At 44.3% G+C, this 23,395-nt stretch overlaps 2 protein-coding genes and 1 long non-coding RNA gene across 3 annotated transcripts in view; 1 reads left to right on the top strand and 2 right to left on the bottom strand.

Annotated features, from left to right (window-relative positions):
- LOC132870601 (uncharacterized) overlaps positions 1-23,395 on the bottom strand; it is a 315,561-nt gene that overhangs the window by 19,167 nt on the left and 272,999 nt on the right. The window lies entirely within an intron of this gene.
- LOC132870355 (uncharacterized) lies at positions 1,060-4,246 on the top strand. Its single transcript, XM_060903992.1, has 2 exons — positions 1,060-1,479; positions 2,284-4,246. Exons 1-2 carry the CDS (start codon positions 1,252-1,254, stop codon positions 3,193-3,195), a joined length of 1,140 nt encoding a protein of 379 aa, XP_060759975.1. The 5' UTR covers positions 1,060-1,251; the 3' UTR covers positions 3,196-4,246.
- Positions 17,092-23,395, bottom strand: part of LOC132870356 (uncharacterized) — a 37,982-nt gene continuing 31,678 nt past the window's right edge. The window contains exons 3-4 of the mRNA XM_060903993.1: positions 19,030-20,014; positions 17,092-18,652 (exon numbers count right to left, since the gene is read on the bottom strand). Of these exons, the coding sequence (XP_060759976.1) occupies positions 17,546-18,652; positions 19,030-19,998 (2,076 nt within the window). The 5' untranslated portion in view covers positions 19,999-20,014 and the 3' untranslated portion in view covers positions 17,092-17,545. The remainder of the gene's footprint in view (positions 18,653-19,029; positions 20,015-23,395) is intronic.

Below are 23,395 nucleotides of genomic sequence, written 5' to 3'. Positions count from 1 at the left end.
TGTGTAGTACACTTCTACAAGGGGAAAAACCATCCTGTGTAGTGCACTTCTACAAGGGGAAAAACCAGCCTGTGTTGTGCACTTCTACAAGGGGAAAACCAGCCTGTGTTGTGCACTTCTACAAGGGGAAAACCAGCCTGTGTATTGCACTTCTACAAGGGAAAAAACGAGCCTGTGTTGTGCACTTCTACAAGTAGAAAAACCAGCATGTGTAGTGCACTTCTGCAAGGGAAAAACAATGTATGTAGTGCACTCCTACAAGGGGAAAAAACAGCCTGTGTAATGCACTTCTACAAGGGGAAAACCAGCCTGTGTTATGCACTTCTACAAGGGAAAAAAGCAGCCTGTGTAGTGCACTTCTGCAAGTGGAAAAAACAGCCTGTGTAGTGCACTTCTAAAAGGGGAAAACAACCTGAGTAGTGCACTTCTGCAAGGGGAAAAACCAGCCTGTGTTGTGCACTTCTACAAGGGGAAAACCAGCCTGTGTATTGCACTTCTACAAGGGAAAAAACGAGCCTGTGTTGTGCACTTCTACAAGGGGAAAAACAAGCAGTGTAGTGCACTTCTACAAGGGGAAAAACCAGCCTGTGTAGTGCACTTCTACAAGGGGAAAAAACAGCCCGTGTAGTGCACTTCTGCAAGGGGTAAAAACAGCATTTTATTATTTTATTTCTACTATTGTTTAATTCTTATTATTTTTCTTCCCCAATTATTTTATGTAATTTTATTTTCTATTGTTTACTGTTCTGCTTTTACTTCTGTAAAGCACATTGAACTGCCACTGTGTATGAAATGTGCTATATAAATAAACTTGCCTTGCCTTATCCTCCTACATTTACATGCTTTCATGTTCAACATACCAGGAGCTCAAAAGCATGCAGATTAACAAGATTTGCGTGTTGAGAACAACAATGTGTGTTATCTGCCTGAACTCTGGGAGACCTGAGCAACTGCCAACTGAAAAAATCATATCTGCACTGTATGTAACTCCATGAGCACATGCAAAATGTTTCACTTCCTTTTCCTTTAGGCTAGTCACACGGGAGAGTGATGAGTGAACCTGCAGCTGATCTAACATCGGATAGCACATTCTCCAGATGGGCATACACCCATTACTTTAAGTTTGTGAAAAATAAGGATGTGAAGAACATTGTAGTCAAATGCACTTTGTGTGCTAAACCTAAAGAACTGTCCACTTCCCGTAATAGCACTAGTAATTTAACTAAACATTTACAGAGGTGCCATAGTAACATGAAGTTAGCAAGGAAGCAAGTGGAGGATGAGAGTGGCGATAAAATCACAAAGCAGCCAAAATTAACGTTCTCCCGCTCTGAGATGCTCCGTCAGCCTCAAGAGGTTAGGAGACTTGTGGCGGAGTATGTTGTTGAAGATATGCTGCCGCTTTCAACAGTGGAATCGCCAGCTTTTCAAAAACTTGTCAGCAAGATCCCTGTCGCCACTAGCAGCAATGATAACAAGGTAAGGCTACCGTTGCCTCAACAGGTTAATTTTTACTGGACTACTGCTCTTAACATTAGTTTACATAGTTCTAGATCAGAACAGATACATAACGTCATTGCGAATCACGTCAATATGTATTAAGATGAAACGTAGTCTACAAAAAACTTCTGTTTAATACAATAAACCATAAGATGAACTTGAATTTGAAGGTTAATATCGGAAATGTGGGATGCACTGCCTGTTTCTGCCCCATATGGATTTTTCTTTTTTTAAAATCTATATGTGTTTCATAAATTTGAAATATAATGTGGAGCATTTTCGTAAGGGCATGAACAATGAACATTGAAACACTGGGGTGCACTAGGCTACCTTTCCCATGAGAACATTTACATTAAATATCAATGTGTGTCAAAAACTTTCCATATGTATATAGAATGAACTTATACAATTTGGGTTACTTTTTAGGTGCCTACTATCCAGGACAAAAAGAAAGGTGAGACATGTCTATGCATGTTTAATTACACCTAGAAAGTAGCCTAATTGTATAGGTTCATTAGCTTTCCCTTAAAAGAGACCAAATTCTCTACATACATATTGAAAGTTTTTGACACACATTGATTTTCAATGTAAATGTTCTCATGGGGCAGGTAGCCTAGCGCACCCCAATGTTTCAGTGTTCATTGTTCATGTTCAGCACGGCCATACCTTACAAAACTAGTTGGTTTCATTTGGGGTGCACATTGTAAGGCCCTTTAGCTAATGTGTAGTGTTTATATATTAGGCCCTTGAATTTGATATCTGGCTATTTTCTTATATTTTCAGCATGTACTTCAAAGCAGAAAAACCTTCACAAAGGACTTGGATAAGGCATACACAGTCATGACAAGGGAACTCAAAAAGACCATTGAAGTACAGAACCATGTGTCCACCACCGCTAATCTTTGGAGTGCAAATAACAGAAGCTACCTTGGGGTCACAATGCACTGGATCGACAACAAAAGTTTGAAATGGAGGAAGGCGGCAATAGCTTGTAGACGATTCAGGGGTCGCCATACTTATGATAAAATTGCTACAGAGATTGAGGACATTTTCTCAGAATATGGCCTTACTCATGACAAAATCATGGCACGTGTGACCGATAACGGTAGCAACTTTGTGAAGGCATTTCGGGAGTATCAGCATGTTGAGTCCGAGGAGGAGGAGGTGGAGGAGGACAGTGGCGAAGGGGAAGTGCACTTTACAGACCTTCACAGTGTGCTTAGCGCTGATGATGAAGATGCCCAGGTTGCGCTATATGTACTGCCTCCCCACCATAGGTGTGCAGCCCATACACTGAATCTAGTTGCAAACAATGAGGTTGATAAATGGCTTGCAACCAATCCAGAATCAAGAGCGGTCTACCGTAGTGCTACAGCCAAATGTTCTTTGCTGTGGACAAAGTCCAGCCGCGCCACAGTTGCAGCTGAGTGCGTAGAAGAGGTTAGCGATAAAAAGTTGATTGTCCCCACAGTGACATGGTGGAACTCATTTTATGATGCCTATGCAAGAATCACAGAAATGCCTCTCACTGACATTAATAACCTCTGCACACAGTTTCAGATTAAATGTATGAACGACAGGGAATACCAGTTTCTTATGGAATACTGTGCCATTATGAAGCCTTTCACAGTTGCACTGGACATCCTACAAGGAGAGGAGACTTGTTTTTATGGCAAGCTTCAACAAACACTATAGGTTCTTATGGCCAAAACCTTAGCGATGAAAAATGGTCCATCACCAATGACCACTGGGCTGCCTGAGGTTATTGTGGGAGCAATCAAAATTCGGTTTGTGGCAATAATTGATTCCAAGGCTGCACTACTGGTTTCTGTGTCACTGCCCAAGTTTAAGCTGCGCTGGGTAAAAGAGGAAACCAGAAGAGACCACATCACTCTCCTCCTTACAACGGAGTGCCGCACCCTAACAACAGAGGAACCTGCAGCCCTGATGCCCGATCCCCCTCAACCTGCTGCTGTCGCCCCAAGTGAGGAGGACTTTTTCTCCTTTGATGAACAGGTGAATGTCTCGGCTGATGCACCCATGTCAGTGGAAACAGAGGTAACATCTTACTTGAATTCTGCCCCTGTGATCGAAATTCTTCATCTGTTTCCAAGAATTAAAAAAAAAATCGCACTCCATTACAATGCACCAACACCATCGAGTGCACCAGTAGAAAGACTTTTCAGTCTTGGCAGTCTTGTGCTCACCCCAAAACGCAACCGTCTTAGTGATGGGTGCTTTCAGTGCTGCCTTCTGATGTGCTTTAACAGATATTTCAGTCAAGTAGGTGGTGAAATAGGTTAGCTGCCCACCATCCTTAAACACACACACGCACTATATAAGTCAATTTTACCGGCCTTGTTTGACGTATGCTGCCTCTGTTTGTATATTTGGCTGTGACAGTTTGTTTACATTTTTGTCCTGTATAACTGAGTTTTTTTTCTGGTTGTAAGTCAGACTAAAGTGATTGAGCTGCCTTTCCTTCGAGGGCTAATATGCCTAAGCACTTCAATATCATTAAAAGCACTTTGATTTTGTTATTTCTAATTCTGTTTTTCGAAATGTGACTGGGTAGCCTCATATAGCTAATAGTCATTGTCTGGCTGTGATTTAAAAGGCTTGTGTTTTTTTCTTTTTTCAGGCCAGTTTTATTGTAGGCTACGATTTGCCATTATGTTCATTTTTGTTAAATTTCTGAAATGGAGTCATATCCCTTAGGGCTAATCTTTTTTTTTCTTTTTTTTTGATGAAGCATAAACTATGCTTAATGCTGTAAACTTGAAAACAATAAAGGCATAGAAATGCTAATTTTGTATCCTGTCATATCTTTAGACATTACAATACAATACAGTTCAATTAATGTTAATATGAATAGGCCTAAAGTTACAGAATTTCTATCACAATTTACCAGACTTTCACCTTTTGTCTGTGCTTGCGATGATTGTTCCTTGTATTGTGCCATTAGCCATCACTGTGGCTATTATATTCTACCGTTTTTAACCATAAGCCTAGCTCAGTCAGATACCACATCACCTTCCACTGGATGTGTGATGAGCTAATTGAGCGTCTTGAGCTACATTTAGATTGCCAAATCCATACTTCCAGTTATTTTGGTGAGAGTAACTTAAAAGTAATGCAATAGTAGTGTAATGCCTTACATTTTAAATACAGTGATATTGTAATGTAACTAATTACTTTAAAATGACAGTAACAAGTAATAAATAATGCAAAACAGTTTTGAAGTAACTTGCCCAACACTGTAAAGTAGTCAGTGTACAGCTTGTATAACGGTATAGGTGTATTGTCCTCTGAAAATAGCTCAACATACAGCCATTAATGTCTAAACAGCTGGCAACAAAAGTGAGTACACCTCACAGTGAACATGTCCTAATTGTGCCCAAATTGTCAATATTTTGTGTGAGCACCATTATTATGCACTGCCTTAACACTTATGGGCTTGAAATTCACCAGAGCTGCACAGGTTTCTACTGGAATCCTCTCCCATGCCTTTGTAATGACATCACAGAGCTGGTGGATGTTAGACACCTTGCTCTCCTCCACCTTCCGCTTAAAGGTCCCATGGCATGAAATTTTCACTTTCTGAGGTTTTTTAACGTTAAAATGAGTTCCTCTGACCTTCTTAAGTCACCCCAGTGGCTAGAAATTTCATAATGTGTAAACCAAACTATGCCCAACATTTGAGAATGGCGCGTCAAAACGGCGCGTTGATAAGCTCTTCCCTTTACTACGTCAGCAAGGGAGCTGATCCCCACGCCCCCCCTCTGGATTCCCACCCACTGTATGGATTGCCCGCCCAGTTGTAGTGAGGAGACCATAGAGGACACAACAACATGGCATCACCTAAGCGAGCGAAACATGGAAATTGCGCTGTGCATGGATGTGACAACACAGAAAAGAGTCTGTTTTTACTGCCGACGGGAGAGCCCCTGAAGATGCAGTGGCTTAATTTTATTTACTTCAATAATATGCCGTCAAGTCTACCTTAGACGGTGTATGTTTGTTGGAAGCATTTTCCTGAGGATTGTTTCCACAACTTGGGACAGTACAGGGCAGGTTTTGCACATCAACTGTCACTGAAGCCTGGGTCCGTACCAAGCATCCCTGCCGCATCAGCAACAAACACCGAACAAGTAAGTGTATAACTGGTCATTTTGCCGTGTTTTAAAATCGGTGCGTTAGCCTAGCAATGGCTACATTATCTGTGCAGCTAACCGCTTCCTGCAGTTAGCCAGGTAATCTGCGCTACAAAACTAAAGAGCATGCAGCATGCTCTGTTAAACTGAGTTTAGTCTGGAAATTGACTGTAACTTATGAGCTTATGTTTGACTATTGCTCCGCAATGCATGTCTTCTGTTGGATAAGCGATATGTTACTGTAGATGCTGCTTCTATCCTCTTTGGTTATGGAGTGCGTGTTCAAGCCTAGGGTATTATACGTTCGTAAACTACCACTCCGAACACTCTCACTCTCTGTTCTCTGTGTCACGTTGAGTTTACGAAAGGAGTCCGAGGGAGAACGGGGTTTTGTCTTAGCAGCGTGGCTACAGGCACTGATAGCAGCGAGTATGTGTGTGTGCAGCTTGGTCATGGCAAACATGTTAGATTTCTGTTATAATTACGTGAAAAGAAGCTGTTGTTACGCGAATATCCAACTTTTAATTGCACAGCGCAAGAAAACTGGGTCCGTGGCTCGCGGCCATGTTGTGACGTCAGCGGAAGAACACGCTGCGGTTCACTGGCTTTTCTACTCTGGTTCTACTCAATGGAAATGGCGCATGAAAACGCCGGTGAACACTCTAGTGCTAGCTCTTCCTCTTCTGGGAGTCTAGAATTGTGTTGATCTCTTCCGAATAGAATCTATGATAGCCTACCTTCTTTACCCTTTGCCTCTAGTTGCTAGGCGGCAGTTACATGAAAGCCGCAAGCTTTCACAAGCAAATACATGACTGATATCACGCCGACTTTATGATTACATTTATGATTATCATGTAGAATCTAGGGGCGGCACGGTGGTGTAGTGGTTAGCGCTGTCGCCTCACAGCAAGAAGGTCCTGGGTTCGAGCCCCGGGGCCGGCGAGGGCCTTTCTGTGCGGAGTTTGCATGTTCTCCCCGTGTCCGCGTGGGTTTCCTCCGGGTGCTCCGGGTTCCCCCACAGTCCAAAGACATGCAGGTTAGGTTAACTGGTGACTCTAAATTGACCGTAGGTGTGAATGTGAGTGTGAATGGTTGTCTGTGTCTATGTGTTAGCCCTGTGATGACCTGGCGACTTGTCCAGGGTGTACCCCGCCTCTCGCCCGTAGTCAGCTGGGATAGGCTCCAGCTTGCCTGCGACCCTGTAGAAGGATAAAGCGGCTAGAGATAATGAATGAATGAATGAATGTAGAATCTATAGCTCTACGTACCTTTATCTTATGTCGTTTCACAACACATGTTCTGACAGGAGGACTGTCTTTGGATCCGGCATAGCTACTAGTAGACCCCCTCCGGAATACTGGCAGTGTTGCCAGATTGGGAGGTTTCCCGCCCAGTTGGGTGGTTTCAAGTGCATTTTGGTGGGTTTTGAACTTGAAACCGCCCAACTGGGCGGGAAACCTCCTGTTTCCTGTTGCCCGTTTCATACTTTCAATATGTATGTAGAGAATTTGGTCTCTTTTAAGGGAAAGCTAATGAACCTATACAATTAGGCTACTTTCTAGGTGTAATTAAACATGCATAGACATGTCTCACCTTTCTCTTTGTCCTGGATAGTAGGCACCTAGAAAGTAGCCTATATTGTATAAGTTCATTCTACATACATATGGAAAGTTTTTGACACATTGATTTTTAATGTAAATGTTCTCATGGGACAGGTAGCCTAGTGCACCCCAGTGTTCCAATGTTCATTGTTCATGCCCTTACAAAAATGCTCCACATTATCTTTCAAATTTATGAAACACATATAGATTTAAAAAAAAGAAAAATCCATATGGGGCAGAAACAGGCAGTGCATCCCACATTTCCGATATTAACCTTCAAATTCAAGTTCATCTTATGGTTTATTGTATTAAACAGAAGTTTTTTGTAGACTACGTTTCATCTTAATACATATTGACGTGATTCGCAATGACGTTATGTGTCTGTTCTGATCTAGAACTATGTAAACTAATGTTAAGAGCAGTAGTCCAGTAAAAATTAACCTGTTGAGGCAATGGTAGCCTTACCTTGTTATCATTGCTGCTAGTGGCGACAGGGATCTTGCTGACAAGTTTTTGAAAAGCTGGTGATTCCACTGTTGAAAGCGGCAGCATATCTTCAACAACATACTCCGCCACAAGTCTCCTAACCTCTTGAGGCTGAAGTAGCATCTCAGAGCGGGAGAACGTTAATTTTGGCTGCTTTGTGATTTTATCGCAACTCTCATCCTCCACTTGCTTCCTTGCTAACTTCATGTTACTATGGCACCTCTGTAAATGTTTAGTTAAATTACTAGTGCTATTTCGGGACGTGGACAGTTCTTTAGGTTTAGCACACAAAGTGCATTTGACTACGATGCTCTTCACATCCTTATTTTTCACAAACTTAAAGTAATGGGTGTATGCCCATCTGGAGAATATGCTATCCGACATTAGATCAGCTGGAGGTTCACTCCTCTCTCTCTCCTGTCTGACTAGCCTAAAGGAAAAGGAAGCAAAACATTTTGCGCGGACGTTTCACCTCTGCTGATCTCGCGGTGATTTTGGTGAATTTGTATGAAGGAAAAAAACCCCACCACTTCATTCCAGGTTGAAAATGCATTGTAACACGCATTACTGACATTTGTACCAAGTAAAATATTACCATTTTTTTTTCTGTAATGCCTTACATTACCCCCTCCTTGAACTGCCACCTTATTGTGGTGGAGGGGTTTGTGTGCTTGAATGATCCTAGGAGCTATGTTGTCGGGGGCATTATGCCCCTGTCAGGGTTTCCCAAGGCAGACAGGTCCTAGGTGACAGGCCAGACTAAGAGCAGTTCACCAAAACCCCTATGGAGAAAAATCCGAGGACCGTGACGTCGCCCGGGATGACGCAGCCGGGGCCCCACCCTGGAGCCAGGCCCGGGGTTGGGGCTCGTATGCGAGCGCTTGGTGGCCGGGCCTTTGCCCATGGGGCCCGGCCGGGCTCAGCCCGAAGAGGTGACGTGGGCCCGACCTCCTGTGGGTTCATCACCCACAGAGGTAGCAGTAGGGGACTGGTGCAATGTGGATTGGGTGGCAGTCGAAGGCAGGGGCCTCGACGACCTGATCCCCGGACACAGCGGCTGGCTGTTGGGACATGGAATGTCACTTCGCTGGGGGGGAAAGAGCCTGAGCTTGTGCGGGAGGTTGAGAGGTACCGGCTAGAGATAGTCGGGCTCACCTCCACGCACAGCTTGGGCTCTGGAACCCAGCTCCTCGAGAGGGGCTGGACTCTCCACTTCTCTGGAGTCGCCCGTGGTGAGCGGCGGCGGGCTGGTGTGGGCTTGCTTATAGCTCCCCAGCTCAGCCGCCATGTGTTGGAGTTTACCCCAGTGAACGAGAGGGTCGCCTCGCTGCGCCTTCGGATTGGGGAGAGGGCTCTTGCTGTTGTTTGTGCCTATGGCCCAAATAGCAGTATAGAGTATCCGGCCTTCTTGGAGTCCCTGGGAGAGGTACTGAGGAGTGCTCAGACTGGGGACTCCATTGTGTTACTGGGGGACTTCAATGCTCACGTGGGAGATGACAGTGACACCTGGAGGGGCGTGGTTGGGAGGAACGGCCTCCCCGATCTGAACCCGAGTGGTGTTTTGTTATTGGACTTCTGTGCTAGTCACGGTTTGTCCATAACGAACACCATGTTCGAGCATAGGGGTGTCCATAAGTGCACGTGGCACCAGGACACCTTAGGTCGGAGGTCAATGATAGACTTTGTAGTCGTTTCATCTGATCTCCGGCCCTATGTCTTGGACACTCGGGTGAAGAGAGGGGCTGAGCTGTCAACTGATCACCACCTGGTGGTGAGTTGGATCCGCTGGCGGAGGAGGAAGCTGGACAGACCTGGCAGGCCCAAACGTATGGTGAGGGTCTGCTGGGAACGTCTGGCCGAGCACTCTGTCGGGGAGGTCTTTAACTCCCACCTCCGGGAGAGCTTTTCCCAGCTTCCGAGGGAGGCGGGGGACATTGAGTCTGAGTGGACCATGTTCTCTACCTCCATTGTGGACGCAGCTGTTCAGAGCTGTGGCCGCAAGGTCTCCGGTGCCTGTCGTGGCGGCAATCCCCGAACCCGGTGGTGGACACCAGAAGTAAGGGATGCCGTCAAGCTGAAGAAGGAGTCCTATCGGGCCATGTTAACCTCCAGGACTCCCGAGGCAGCTGACGGGTATCGGCAGGCCAGGCGTGCTGCAGCTCGGGCAGTTGCGGAGGCAAAAACTCGGAACTGGGAGGAGTTCGGGGAGGCCATGGAGAAGGACTATCGGTCGGCCTCGAAGAAATTCTGGCAAACCGTCCGGCGCCTCAGGAGGGGGAAGCAGTACTCTGCCAACACTGTTTACAGTGCGGGTGGGGAGCTGTTGACCTCGACTGGGGACATTGTCGGGCGGTGGAAGGAATACTTTGAGGATCTCCTCAATCCCACCGTCATGTCTTCCACTGAGGAGACTGAGGCTGATGACTCAGAGGTGGACTCGTCCATTACCCAAGCCGAAGTCACTGAGGTGGTTTGCAAGCTCCTCGGTGGCAAGGCACCGGGGGTGGATGAGATCCGCCCTGAGTATCTCAAGTCTCTGGATGTTGTGGGGCTGTCTTGGTTGACATGCCTCTGCAACATCGCGTGGCGGTCAGGGACAGTGCCTCTGGAGTGGCAGACTGGGGTGGTGGTCCCTCTTTTTAAGAAAGGGGACCGGAGAGTGTGCCCCAATTATAGGGGAATCACACTTCTCAGCCTCCCAGGGAAGGTTTACTCCAGGGTACTGGAGAGGAGAATTCGACCAATAGTCGAACCTCGGATCCAGGAGGAACAATGCGGTTTTCGTCCTGGTCGCGGAACACTGGACCAGCTCTATACCCTTCATAGGGTGCTCGAGGGTTCATGGGAGTTTGCCCAACCAGTCCACATGTGCTTTGTGGATCTGGAGAAGGCATTCGACCGTGTCCCCCGTAGTATTCTGTGGGGGGTGCTTCGGGAGTATGGGGTTCGGGGCTCTTTGCTAAGGGCTGTCCGGTCCCTGTACGAACGGAGCAGGAGTCTGGTTCGCATTGCCGGCAGTAAGTCAGACCTGTTCCCAGTGCATGTTGGACTCCGGCAGGGCTGCCCTTTGTCACCGGTTCTGTTCATAATTTTTATGGACAGAATTTCTAGGCGCAGCCAGGGGCCAGAAGGAATCCTGTTTGGGAACCACAGGATTTCATCTCTGCTTTTTGCGGATGATGTTGTCCTGTTGGCTTCTTCAAACCAGGACCTTCAGCATGCACTGGGGCGGTTTGCAGTCGAGTGTGAAGCGGCTGGGATGAGAATCAGCACCTCCAAGTCCGAGGCCATGGTTCTCGACCGGAAAAGGGTGGCTTGCCCTCTCCAGGTTGGTGGAGAAGTTCTGCCTCAAGTGGAGGAGTTTAAGTATCTCGGGATCTTGTTCACGAGTGAGGGAAGGATGGAGCGTGAGATCGACAGGCGGATCGGTGCAGCCTCCGCAGTGATGCGGTCGCTTTACCGGTCCGTTGTGGTGAAGAAGGAGCTGAGCCAAAAGGCGAAGCTCTCAATTTACCGGTCGATCTACGTTCCGACTCTCACCTATGGTCATGAGCTTTGGGTAATGACCGAAAGGACAAGATCGCGGATACAAGCGGCCGAAATGAGTTTCCTTCGCAGGGTGGCTGGGCGCTCCCTTAGAGATAGGGTGAGAAGCACAGTCACTCGGGAGGAGCTCGGAGTAGAGCCGCTGCTGCTCCACATCGAGAGGAATCAGCTGAGGTGGCTCGGGCATCTTTTTCGGATGCCTCCTGGACGCCTCCCTGGGGAGGTGTTCCAGGCATGTCCCCCCGGGAGGAGGCCCCGGGGAAGACCCAGGACACGCTGGAGGGACTATGTCTCTCGGCTGGCCTGGGAACGCCTCGGTGTTCTTCCCGAGGAGCTGGCCGAGGTGTCTGGGGAAAGGGAAGTTTGGGCTTCCCTGCTTAGACTGCTGCCTCCGCGACCCGGTCCCGGATAAAGCGGAAGAAGACGAGACGAGCCTTACATTACCGCGTTACTGCAAAAAGCACTGCATTACAGTAATTCGTTACTTTTGTAACGATTTATTCCCAACACTGCTACTTTATAGAAATTAAATTTTAATACAACTTAGTGTTGTCCTATGAAAAGATATAACAGAATATTTGGAAAAATGCGAGGGGTGTACTCTTTTTTGTGAGATACTGTATGCTTCAGTTTACTCAAACAATGGACAGAATCGCGTCTGCATCACTGCATGTGCGCACACATCGAGGAGACAGATTTGAGGAATGCACAACCCACAGATTTGAGCTGGTTTTGATGATTTCTGGAACCATACAGATATGCTCATCAGTTTGTATGCTCCAAACACCTAAAACCAAAGTCCAGGTTCCATGAGTGCTATGTTTCTATTAGTGTTGATCCAGTGTTTGCCAGCAGGGTGAAGCTACCAGCCTACCATCTCATCTCATTATCTCTAGCCGCTTTATCCTGTTCTACAGGGTCGCAGGCAAGCTGGAGCCTATCCCAGCTGACTACGGGCGAAAGGCGGGGTACACCCTGGACAAGTCGCCAGGTCATCACAGGGCTGACACATAGACACAGACAACCATTCACACTCACATTCACACCTATGGTCAATTTAGAGTCACCAGTTAACCTAACCTGCATGTCTTTGGACTGTGGGGGAAACTGGAGCACCCAGAGGAAACCCACATGGACACGGGGAGAACATGCAAACTCCGCACAGAAAGGCCCTCGCTGGCCACGGGGCTCGAACCCAGACCTTCTTGCTGTGAGGCGACAGCGCTAACCACTACACCACCGTGCCACCCCACCAGCCTACCAGTCGGCAAGAAATTGATGTGGTGACAGTTGATCATGCCTATCAACATTTCACTATGGTGATGATAATGTTTGGTTTCATACAGGCCTCTGACAGTGATGATACCTGGGCACAAGTGTTTGTTGGGGTGCTGACTGTGATCGATGACTATGTGCGCCTGTCTCCAAATCAGCTCCACCTACAGCCAGTGTCCACTACCATCATAATTGAGGGAAGTGTTGTAATGTACGATCTCCATAACCTACCTGAAGCACTTTGCCTCTTGTTTGGGCTGACCTATGCCTTACACATAGACTACCCAAAAGCCATGAAGAACACATTCAACTTCATCCAAAGAGTGTTGCTTGGCTTGGGGCACAACAAGCTCCCACCAAAACTCCAGACACTTAAAAATCTCCTGAGTTAAAACAGTGCCAATATTTTGTGTGGTTTGGTTGGTGTTTAAAAAAAAAGTAAGAGTAAAATAACATTGCTCCTGGAGTAACCTGGAGAAGACCTCTAACCTCCTCACTTGGTGGCTTTTTGTTTTAATTAGAGCAGCAGCAGTCATTGTTATTTGTTGTTGTTTTTTTGACATTTCAAAAAAGGGGTTGGGGCAATGAAAATAAAACTTTGAATTGTCACTACCTTGATTTATGTGTTGCTGTACATTTTGTTTATTTTAGGAGAATGGAATCATTAATATGTAATGGGTATTGGAAGCACATAATCTATACCAGTAACCCTTACTAGGTTTTTTTAAGGCAATCGGTTTGCATGGTTTTAACAAGTAAGTTAGATTGCTGTTCAAGTAAACACAAGTGGAAAATTCCAAGTTGCTGGAAAAGTCTCATTAGTTGGCCCAACATAAATAAGTTTGTTGATTGGAATACAGTGGCGGCTGGTCGGTTACGATATTTCCAGATTTTAAAAGAAAAAACATCAATTTTGCCCATACTCTTGCCTCTGATCTGGCTGATTGTTGGCAGGGTCACAAACTGTGAAATAACAGGTTCTTTTGGCCCATTAGCCTACTGTCCAATACATGATGGTGGTGTTGGGGGGGTTTATATTTTAACATTTTATATTTTAAAATTGTGGCATGTTGTTTAAAAATTGATCATTATTGAAAGCAGCTCTTTGTCAGGAACCTCAGCAGTAACAGCAGAGTGTTCTGGAATAGGCACAAGCACTGACCTTGGGGAGCCAAACATAGAGCTGGGTGCCACACATTTCATTCAATGACACTTTCCCTATATTTTACTTATTTTGACTGAGAAATGTTTTATTGACAATTTTGATAACCTTTCACTTTTAATCCAGGTCTGTAGTGTGAAATGTTCTCGGCTGTGTTTTTGTTTAAAAATGTTTTCCAAATTGTAGCTGTGTTTAATTCATATCCAGAGAAATATATATTCCAATATAATATCCTCAGCATAAACATTTTAAATAGATTCTATATTTTTGGTCCATCCATGACATATTACTAAAGTAGCCTATTTACTGTTGTTGATGTGGGTCACTTGCTGTTAGCCAATTCACTTTCTTGTACCAGGAGAGCTGAAAGGAACGAGTATTATTCCCTACCTATTTCACCAAGTCAATTTGAGGCGTTGGTCTACCCTGTTCTTTAATTTTAATTTTTTCCTCGAAAGGAAGACTGGCAAAAGGCTTCGCCAAAATTAAATCAGCAATGCCTGGCATCCATGCGCAGCTTTCTTGCTAGCTGACTAGCCCCCTCAAGTTCAAGTTCAGTCACTCAAATAAACGAAATTTCTGGAACTAAGATAGCAAACTTGACAACACTGTATTTACACTTTATTTACAATGAAAATATATACAAACTAAAAAAGCTGGTAGAAACCGTATGTAATGAATGAAATCGAAATGTAAGCTGATCTCTTACAATACACCACAGCACTTGCGAATCCGCATGGGACTGAACTGAAATTCACCGCTGCCCGTCTATAGTTGAAACGAGCTGTCAATCAAAGAAAATATCTGGCCGCTTTCACCAATCACCAGTCTCCTCGCGGAAACTGCCATGTCTCTCCCACTGTGAGGCTCGGAGTCCTTAGGCGGGCATTTTCGCAGTATTTGTCCAATAACCGTCTTGCATTTTGAGATTGACAAGCGCATAGCTCCCAAATGCCGTTGAAGTCCACTGAGGCTGGGAGTCCGTGAGACTCCGTGGGAGGGCGTTTTCGCAGTATTTGTCCAATAACCGTCTTGCATTTTGAGATTGAAAAGCGCATAGCTCCCAAATGCCATTGAAGTCCACTGAGGCTGGGCTGCATCGCACTGTCACGAGGGGGAAAAACTCACACACACATTAGGCGAAGTGGGGAAAGTTATGACGGAATGATTTCGCACTGTAGTGGGTTGAGCACATATATTTCTCTGATTCTGGATCTGAAATAGCAATGTTATAAGGTCGGCTATAACATAAGCCTAGTGCAATTCATCCTACACGATGTTCGTCATTTTTAGAGGAGGCTGAGCCTCCCTCGTTGTCTTGGAGCAATCGCCCGTGTTGGAATACCACCACAGTATATTTCACTTGAAATTATTTAGTTGCTTGTAATACTAATTCTGAGTAGCCTGCACTTAGTTTAATTTAGATGTACTCTTAATTATCAAGTACTCTAATTACTGTTTCTACTTAGATAAACTGAAATGCAAGTTAACTACACTAATCAATTGTTAGTGCAACAAACAAATCATATTTAACTTGGTTATTTTAAGGCAATCGGTTTGCATGCTTTTAAGTAAGGTTACCTAATTAGATTTTACAGTGTGGGCGTGGCTCTGGCACTTGTTAAGGCCACGCCTGATTTGCTCCCTTTAAAAGGCCAGTCTTGGAGAAGATGTCGGCTGTTAACGCTGCTTGTGCTGCTTCTCTGGTCGGCTGCTCATGTTCCTGGGCATACGGCTGCTGGTTTGCTTTGTTTTTTGTTATGGTTTTGTTTTGTATTTTCTTTTCATGCATTTAGTTTTATCATACTAATATCGCATGTCTGAAGTGTTTAATATTATTGATTTTAAGTAAATTCTTTCAGTATTTGGTAATCTTGTGTCCCGTGTCCTCCTTGGTTTTGTTGCGATTCTGAGCCAGATCGTAACAAAATGGGGGCTTGTCCAGGATCTTTGTTACGATCTGGCTCAGAATCGCAACAAAACCAAGGAGGACACGGGACACAAGATTACCAAATACTGAAAGAATTTACTTTAAAAAACAAATTATATACAACATATATGTACAAAACCTATTGATCAGTACATCAATAATATTAAACATTTCAGACATGCGATATTAGTATGATAAAACTAAATGCATGGAAAGAAAACAAATACAAAACAAAACCATAACTAAAAACAAAGCAAAGTAAAGATGGGGCGGGGTTCACCGCTCTGTGAAAGCGTGCGTGGGCAAACAGTGCAACACTTTAAGAATAACGTTCCTCAGTGTAAAACTGCAAAGAATTTGGTGATCACATCATATATATGGTCCATAATATCATTAAAAGATTCAGAGAATCTGGAGAAATCTCTGTCTGCAGGAGACAAGGCTAAAATGTTTTATTTTAAAAGAAAGCTTGCAATGAAGTTGTCTGTGCTTTAGAGCTAGCGATAACGTTGCAATAGCTATGCAGTCTGGTTAATCAAATGACTTTCTATGGATTTGCCCATCAAGATGGCATCGCCTTGTCCACGGCTAACAATAACACACATGCACACAAGAGACCTGTGCGATGGACACTATTGTAATAGTCAGTCACAACAAATGATTGGAAATTTTTGTAGTGATGTCAGACGATGGTCTTGCATTTATTTATTGATTGTCTTGCCTTGCTTAAAGCAGTGTTGCTGTTGGGCCGTTATTAAGCTCGAGGTGTGGACCTGGGTTTTAAGCAGGTTGGAATGTTATTTTTATTTTCTGAGCAAGCTGCATTTACAGATATTCCACTATCTTCCTGATTAACATAGACATATATGTGTGCACACTGCCAGAGCTGGGCCAGAACACTACCATGCTGCTTTGTGGGGGTTGGGAGGAGTGTTACAATAATTGAAAAAAAATGACCCTGGCTCTTTTTCAGTTCAGTTGTGCTTCATTTTGTAACATTCTACCCGGTGTTTATTCTACAGGTTCTACAAGCTCGTCAGTAAATCCATTCAGTTGCTTCAGAGGCATTAGGTTTTGTAAGTGGTGAGGCAATATTACAACAATGCGTCAACAGAAAATGCACTTTTAATACTTAAGTATTTTTAAAAGCAAGCATTTCAGTACTTAAATTTGACTGGACAACTTTCACTTGTATTGGAGTAACATTTGACTTAAGTAATGAAGTTGGGTACTTTGTCCACTTCTGTTCAAATTCTAGCTTACTGTTAGGTTTTGATTTGTCAGAACTGAAGAAAGTTGAATTGAGAATTATCTATAAATATAAATCCTCTGCTGTCCAGGAGATTCGGCCTCACGGATCGATCTGGGAGTGACATTCAGTGACACAGACACAGCTGTTCAGAGATGTTTCTCAGTTTATTGAAAGACAAACATGAGTATATATTCACACTTAAGGGTGTGGTGAGACAAACATGATGGGTGAATTCACGACAAAGAAATGCATATATTCTTACGATTGCTTAAGACATAGTGGCAGATAAATGACGTGCACAGCAATAGAAACCAGAGTTCAGAGTGCTACCGAGTAAGAAGTAGACATTGAGAGCAGAAGAAGAATAAGACAATTGCAGATTTGTGTGCTGGTTGGAGCATCCTGTGTGTTATGAAAGGAAGAGAAACAGATTCACAGCAAATATTAATCTTATCACTTAATGTTGCTGATTTCTGCAAAATCACCTCCTCTGCATTTAAGTGAAGTAATTCCTTCAAACACATTTTACAAAAAAACCTGAATAGTAATAATGTGATCACTATAATACATTTGTTTAATGTTTCTGGTATTTCACTGGATATAATTGGAGACAGATAGGATTTTTCTTTGTTCATTCACTCAGATGTAGTCTGATTCCTCTTCCTCTGTGAATCCACTTTTGACAGTTTTTTCAATTCTCTTTATCTCCTCTGGAGCAGCAGCAGGGAGAATGGCGAGCAGTTCTTTGTCGATCTTCTCCATCCTTGCAATACTCTTTCTTTCAAACTCCTCCTTGTTCTTGAGGACAAGGCGTAAGATGGCTTTCTGAGCCTCATCACAGGAGTTCTGTAACTGCTGACGCTCAAACTCAAATTCAGGCTTTTCCTTGTCCATGGCCATCAGTTTTCCCAGAGAACTGACACGATCCATGAGGTGCTTGGCGGACACATCGGTGTAAGTTGCTGAGATCATGTGGATGAGGCTGGCAATGTTAGAGGCTTGAAAGGCTTGATTGTAGAGCATATCTTTGGAGAAGAGCTTTGCATTGTAGGAAAGTGCTTGTGTCTTCTCAGATGTGGAGACAAAGTCTTTAAGAGTTCTGGTCAGGCTGGTTTTCACGATGTTGGACACCATCTGAAAGAAGCGCACCATCTTCTCCCACTGCTCCTTCACTCTCCCCATGGCATCCATACCTTTGACCAGCATTTCTATAGCGGTCTTAAAGACGACCTCTTTGACCTCACAGCTTCTCAAAGTGATCAGGATTTCAGTCAGCTCCTTTTGGTTCTTCTCCATGTTCTCTACACACTTCTCATAGGTCTCTCTGGTCTTGTTCAGTTGAGCCCGGTTCTGTTCTATTTTGAATCTTGCATTCTCTGATTCCCTTTGTGAAGCACTCATTTTCTCAGATTTACTTTCTTCTTTATACATCATTGGTGGTTTGGGAGTCAGGGCAGAAGACTTTGTAACATCTTTACTTTTGCTGTCAAAAGAGCAAGCTGATTCAGTCAGTTTTCTTATTCTTTCAATCAGCTCCTTTGTTTTGGCATCTTCACATTTCCCCTCTGGTGCATACTTTGCTAGTTTTGCACAGATTGCAATGCCTTCATCACATATGTTTTGGGCATTCTCTTTTGCTTTGCAGTTTGGGATTTGTTCTAAATTCTTCTTGATTCTTTTAAACTGATTTTCCTGGAAAACTGTTTTTGTAGCTTTCTGCTTTTGATCATACAACTCTTTCCAGGGGTGGCACGGTGGTGTAGTGGTTAGCGCTGTCGCCTCACAGCAAGAAGGTCCTGGGTTCGAGCCCCGGGGCCGGCGAGGGCCTTTCTGTGTGGAGTTTGCATGTTCTCCCCATGTCCGCGTGGGTTTCCTCCGGGTGCTCCGGTTTCCCCCACAGTCCAAAGACATGCAGGTTAGGTTAACTGGTGACTCTAAATTGACCGTAGGTGTGAATGTGAGTGTGAATGGTTGTCTGTGTCTATGTGTCAGCCCTGTGATGACCTGGCGACTTGTCCAGGGTGTACCCCGCCTTTCGCCCGTAGTCAGCTGGGATAGGCTCCAGCTTGCCTGCGACCCTGTAGAAGGATAAAGCGGCTAGAGATAATGAGATGAGATGAGATGAACTCTTTCCAGTTAATCGTGTTGTCCTGCACAAACTCTTGAAGTCGCTGAGTGTATATCAGGATTTCTGCAGACTTACTATAAATGTTAATTACGTCAACAGCATCAATAGCAGATTCTTGACCTGTAATCATCTCATTCATACTTATGGAAGCTTTACAGGTTTGGATCACTTGCTGAGTAATCATGGCAATTACTCCATTAACAAGACTTGTCATGCTCCCAGTCAAGCCTCCGACAAAATCCATAGCTATCATTCCCCAGCCATTGGGCATTGAATCCATTGCTTTCTTGTAACTTTCATGTGCTTCATCAAGTTCCTGTTTCATAGCCTTCATTGCTTTCTCTGAGCGATTACGAGCGTCTTCTGATGACTGTTTCCTCATCTTGGCCTCGTCCATTGTCTTCTTGATAGTATCTAGCTCTTCCCCATAAAAGTGCTCAGCATGTTCACATGCTTCCAGCAGCTCGTGGATAATATTGATGACATCAGTGAACCGCTTTTCTGTTGAATTAGCCAGCTTTTGACAGTCATCTGCAATGATACGAATGTTCTCCAGCTGGTCAGGGAGATGGGCTTGAACAACCTCATCATTTCCTTGGAACAGGATCTTCACAGCTGTCTTCATGTAATCTGGAACTGCCATGGTGTGGAGTCGAATCTGATCCATGTTCTTATGGGCCTCGTTGAAAGCCCTCCAGCCAGAGTTGCACACTTGCATGAGGCAGGCCCTAAATGAATCTGGGTATCTGATGAACTGGTAGCCACCTTCAGGTTGGTTCTTGTTAATGGAGAAATCTGTTTTAGAGGAGATAAAGACCAGCTCTCCCAGGATGGCTATGGAGAGAGGCGCAGGAGTCAGATACTCCTCCCAGTTGGCATATGGCTGCATCACAAGCTTGGTTTGGTTTCTCATCTCCTCAGCTGTGGTGAGGCTTTGATTTTTCTTTGCAATTTGGGAATCCATGGATTCTTTGTTTATGCTAAAGGAAAGGAAATGCATTGATTGTATGTTTAATATACATTCATCAACACCATCACCAGCAATATTAACATTAACAACAATATTAATCTACACATTCTGTGTTTCAATGATTCTTTTAAATAATCAGATTTTTCCACAAAAAAAAAATTCTCACATGTTGCAGTCCATCATGGAGCTCTTAATTTAAAAGGGAAAAATGTTGCACAAAATCTATTTAAGCGGTTTAATGGAAATTAAGTGGGCACAAAGTGAAAAGATTTTTTTATACACTGAATTTCATAAAGATGTTAAAATAGTAGATTTGCCTTATTCTCTGCACCCCACAGCCAAAAACGATGAGTACTGAAAACGAAACCCAACATGCAGGTGGTCATTAACAAGCCTTCATGATGTCACTTTAGTGCACTTTAATGGAAATTAAGTCGGTGCAATTTGAGGATTCTAGAAATAAATAGACTTGTAGTAGTTTGGGGGAGAAGAGATGGTTGTTGTTGTTTATTGAATTTCATGAAGATATTAAAATAGTAGGCGTGCATTATTCTCTGTAGCCCATAGCAAAAAAGATAGATAGATAGATAGATAGATAGATAGATAGATAGATAGATAGATAGATAGATAGATGAGAACTGAAAATGAAACTAAATTTAGAGTGGTTTTTATGCTGTAGCAGTGCAGTTTCCCTTTGCTGGAACTAAAGGGTCCCACTGCAATGAGGGAGTTTTTCCTCATCACCGTCGCCACAGGCTTGATTATTGGAAATAGATTAGGGATAAAATTAACTCATGTTTAAAGAATTTTAATGATTTTAAAGCTGCTTTGCGACAATGTCTATTGTTAAAAACGCTATAAAAATAAACTTGACAATAGCCAAGAAGAATGGAGATGTGGAGATCAACTGTTTATATAACCTGTGTAAATACAACAGATTTTTTTCAGTGCACACACACACGCACACAGTGCCCAAGGTGCACAGCGCCCCCTGTCACCAGAGTATTGAACTCAGCTGTCACTCATTCACACTCGTCAGCCAGACCACTGAAACCTCACTCACAATCAGGCCCGCCAACGGGGGGGACAAACGGATATGTTGTCCTGGGCCCAGGAATGGGGGGGGGCCCAGAACTGGGCTCTCGTGAAGTTGCGATTATCTCATCTCATCTCATTATCTCTAGCCGCTTTATCCTGTTCTACAGGGTCGCAGGCGAGCTGGAGCCTATCCCAGCTGACTACGGGCGAAAGGCGGGGTACACCCTGGACAAGTCGCCAGGTCATCACAGGGCTGACACATAGACACAGACAACCATTCACACTCACATTCACACCTACGGTCAATTTAGAGTCACCAGTTAACCTAACCTGCATGTCTTTGGACTGTGGGGGAAACTGGAGCACCTGGAGGAAACCCACGCAGACACGGGGAGAACATGCAAACTCCGCACAGAAAGGCCCTCGCCGGCCACGGGGCTCAAACCCGGACCTTCTTGCTGTGAGGCGACAGCGCTAAATACTACACCACCGTGCCGGAAGTTGCGATTATTTTATTTCATTTCAAAATGTGTTGATTTGGGGGAGAAATGTGCTATATTTGCATTCAATAAATGATTTCTAGATCTTTTGCCTTTATTGTCTTTGAAAAAGGTGTCAAGAACCCCCTACCACCCCTAATGCAAAAATGGTTTGGTCTGACTCTTTGATTAAGGGGAAAAAAACGACATCGTTCGATCATAGCGCTTCGACAATCAGCGTGCGTGCCATTTGCCAACATGCACAAGTCAGGAGCACAGAAAAGAAAAGAAAAGAAAAGAAAAGAAAAGAGAAAAAGAGAGGAAGAAACCAAGAGACTCAGGGGCTCACTGCATAAATATTTTAAAAAAGATTCGGATGATGCAGCAGGTACTAGCAAAGGCAGTGGGGCAGCTGAGCCAGGTAAGTAGGGTGACCATTCGTCCGGATTTCGTCTGGACACTCCGGTTTTAGAGCCGTCTGTCCGGACGTCTGTCACGCGTCCTCACTTTTTACATTTTGTCCTCATTTCGGACCCTCAGCCGCCACCGTTGCATCAATCGTCACAAATCCCCGCCCATTATTTACACTTGCTATTCTGCGATGACATACAGGCAAAGATAGCCTACAGGGATTTCTCGTATACAAACTTTCGCGCTGCGCGCGCAGCTGATGGAGCCTCTGCAGCCTCTGATTGGCTGGAAGCTGCTGTCACTCAAAAGCTGCGCTCACGCGATTGACTGATTTTTGCTCCTCCGAGCTGCGCACGCAGTGCGAATGTTTGTACGGAAAAACCTATGAATGTTGGCACGCATGCTGTTGAACAATACTCATGCCGAAACGAAAGACATCCTTTAAAAATGCTTGGTGCTTAGAGCATCGTTTTGTCGGCAAGAGCCAAAAAGGAGAACACTTCGCCTTCTGCAAGCTCTGTCGCATTGACATTGATGTGGGGAGCAGAGGGAAAGGTGCGATAGACAGACACGTGGACACAGACCGCCACAGAGAGAATGCCAGCAGTGCTGGACAGTCATCTTTAGCATCATTTTTTGCCCCAGCTCTACCAACCCCAATCGATGACAAAACCACTGCTGCTGAGCTGACTAAATTGTTCCACACCATTAAACACCATCACTCGTACAGGAGTTTAGACTGCTCTGCAAAAGTTGACAGGTAAGGTTATAGGCCAAATGTAAATGACATGGTTGACTGTCATTTTTCATGTTTTTCTTTTTGATATTTTTTGGATGAGCATAAATGAACACAACAATGCTTGTTAACCCCGCCGACAGTAGTCAGAGGGGTTATTATTTTCACCTGCGTCAGTCTGTGTGTGTGTGTGTGTGTATCTGTCTGTCTGTCTGTCTGTCTGTGTGTCTGCAAGATATCTCAAGAACCAATGGATCGATTTGGACCAAATTTTGTACATGTGTTGCCAATCACCCAGGAAGGAAACCATCAAATTTTGGAGGTCAAAGGTCAAAGGTCAAGGTCATGGCAGAACTTCGAAATTTTCGCCCAATGTGTTTTAATAGGGAAAAGGCGGGGTTTGCACTCGTTAGAGTGTCCCTGTCTAGTTTTTAGTTTAGTTCCTGTGGATAAGCCAGGGCCAGTATAGTAGGCTAAATGACAGTAGGCCTACATGTTTCTTGACTCATTTTTCTTTTTTTTTGATGGTCATTTTCAAGTGAATAAATATGTTGGCCTATGGCATGGCAAAGACTGTTTTTTCAGTGTCTATAGATGGACACAACTCTTTACAGTGACTTTACAGTGATGTTTTGTTTCTTGTTGACATGGTCTTGACCATCATTTTCCACTCTTTTTGATAGGTGTTCCAAGTTAATAAATATATATTGACTTCATACGTTTTTTT

This window comes from Neoarius graeffei, chromosome 22, assembly GCF_027579695.1.
Source record: "Neoarius graeffei isolate fNeoGra1 chromosome 22, fNeoGra1.pri, whole genome shotgun sequence".
Taxonomy (NCBI): domain Eukaryota; kingdom Metazoa; phylum Chordata; class Actinopteri; order Siluriformes; family Ariidae; genus Neoarius; species Neoarius graeffei.
Note: the sequence above shows the minus strand (reverse complement) of the source record. Positions and strands in the feature narration are given on the sequence as shown.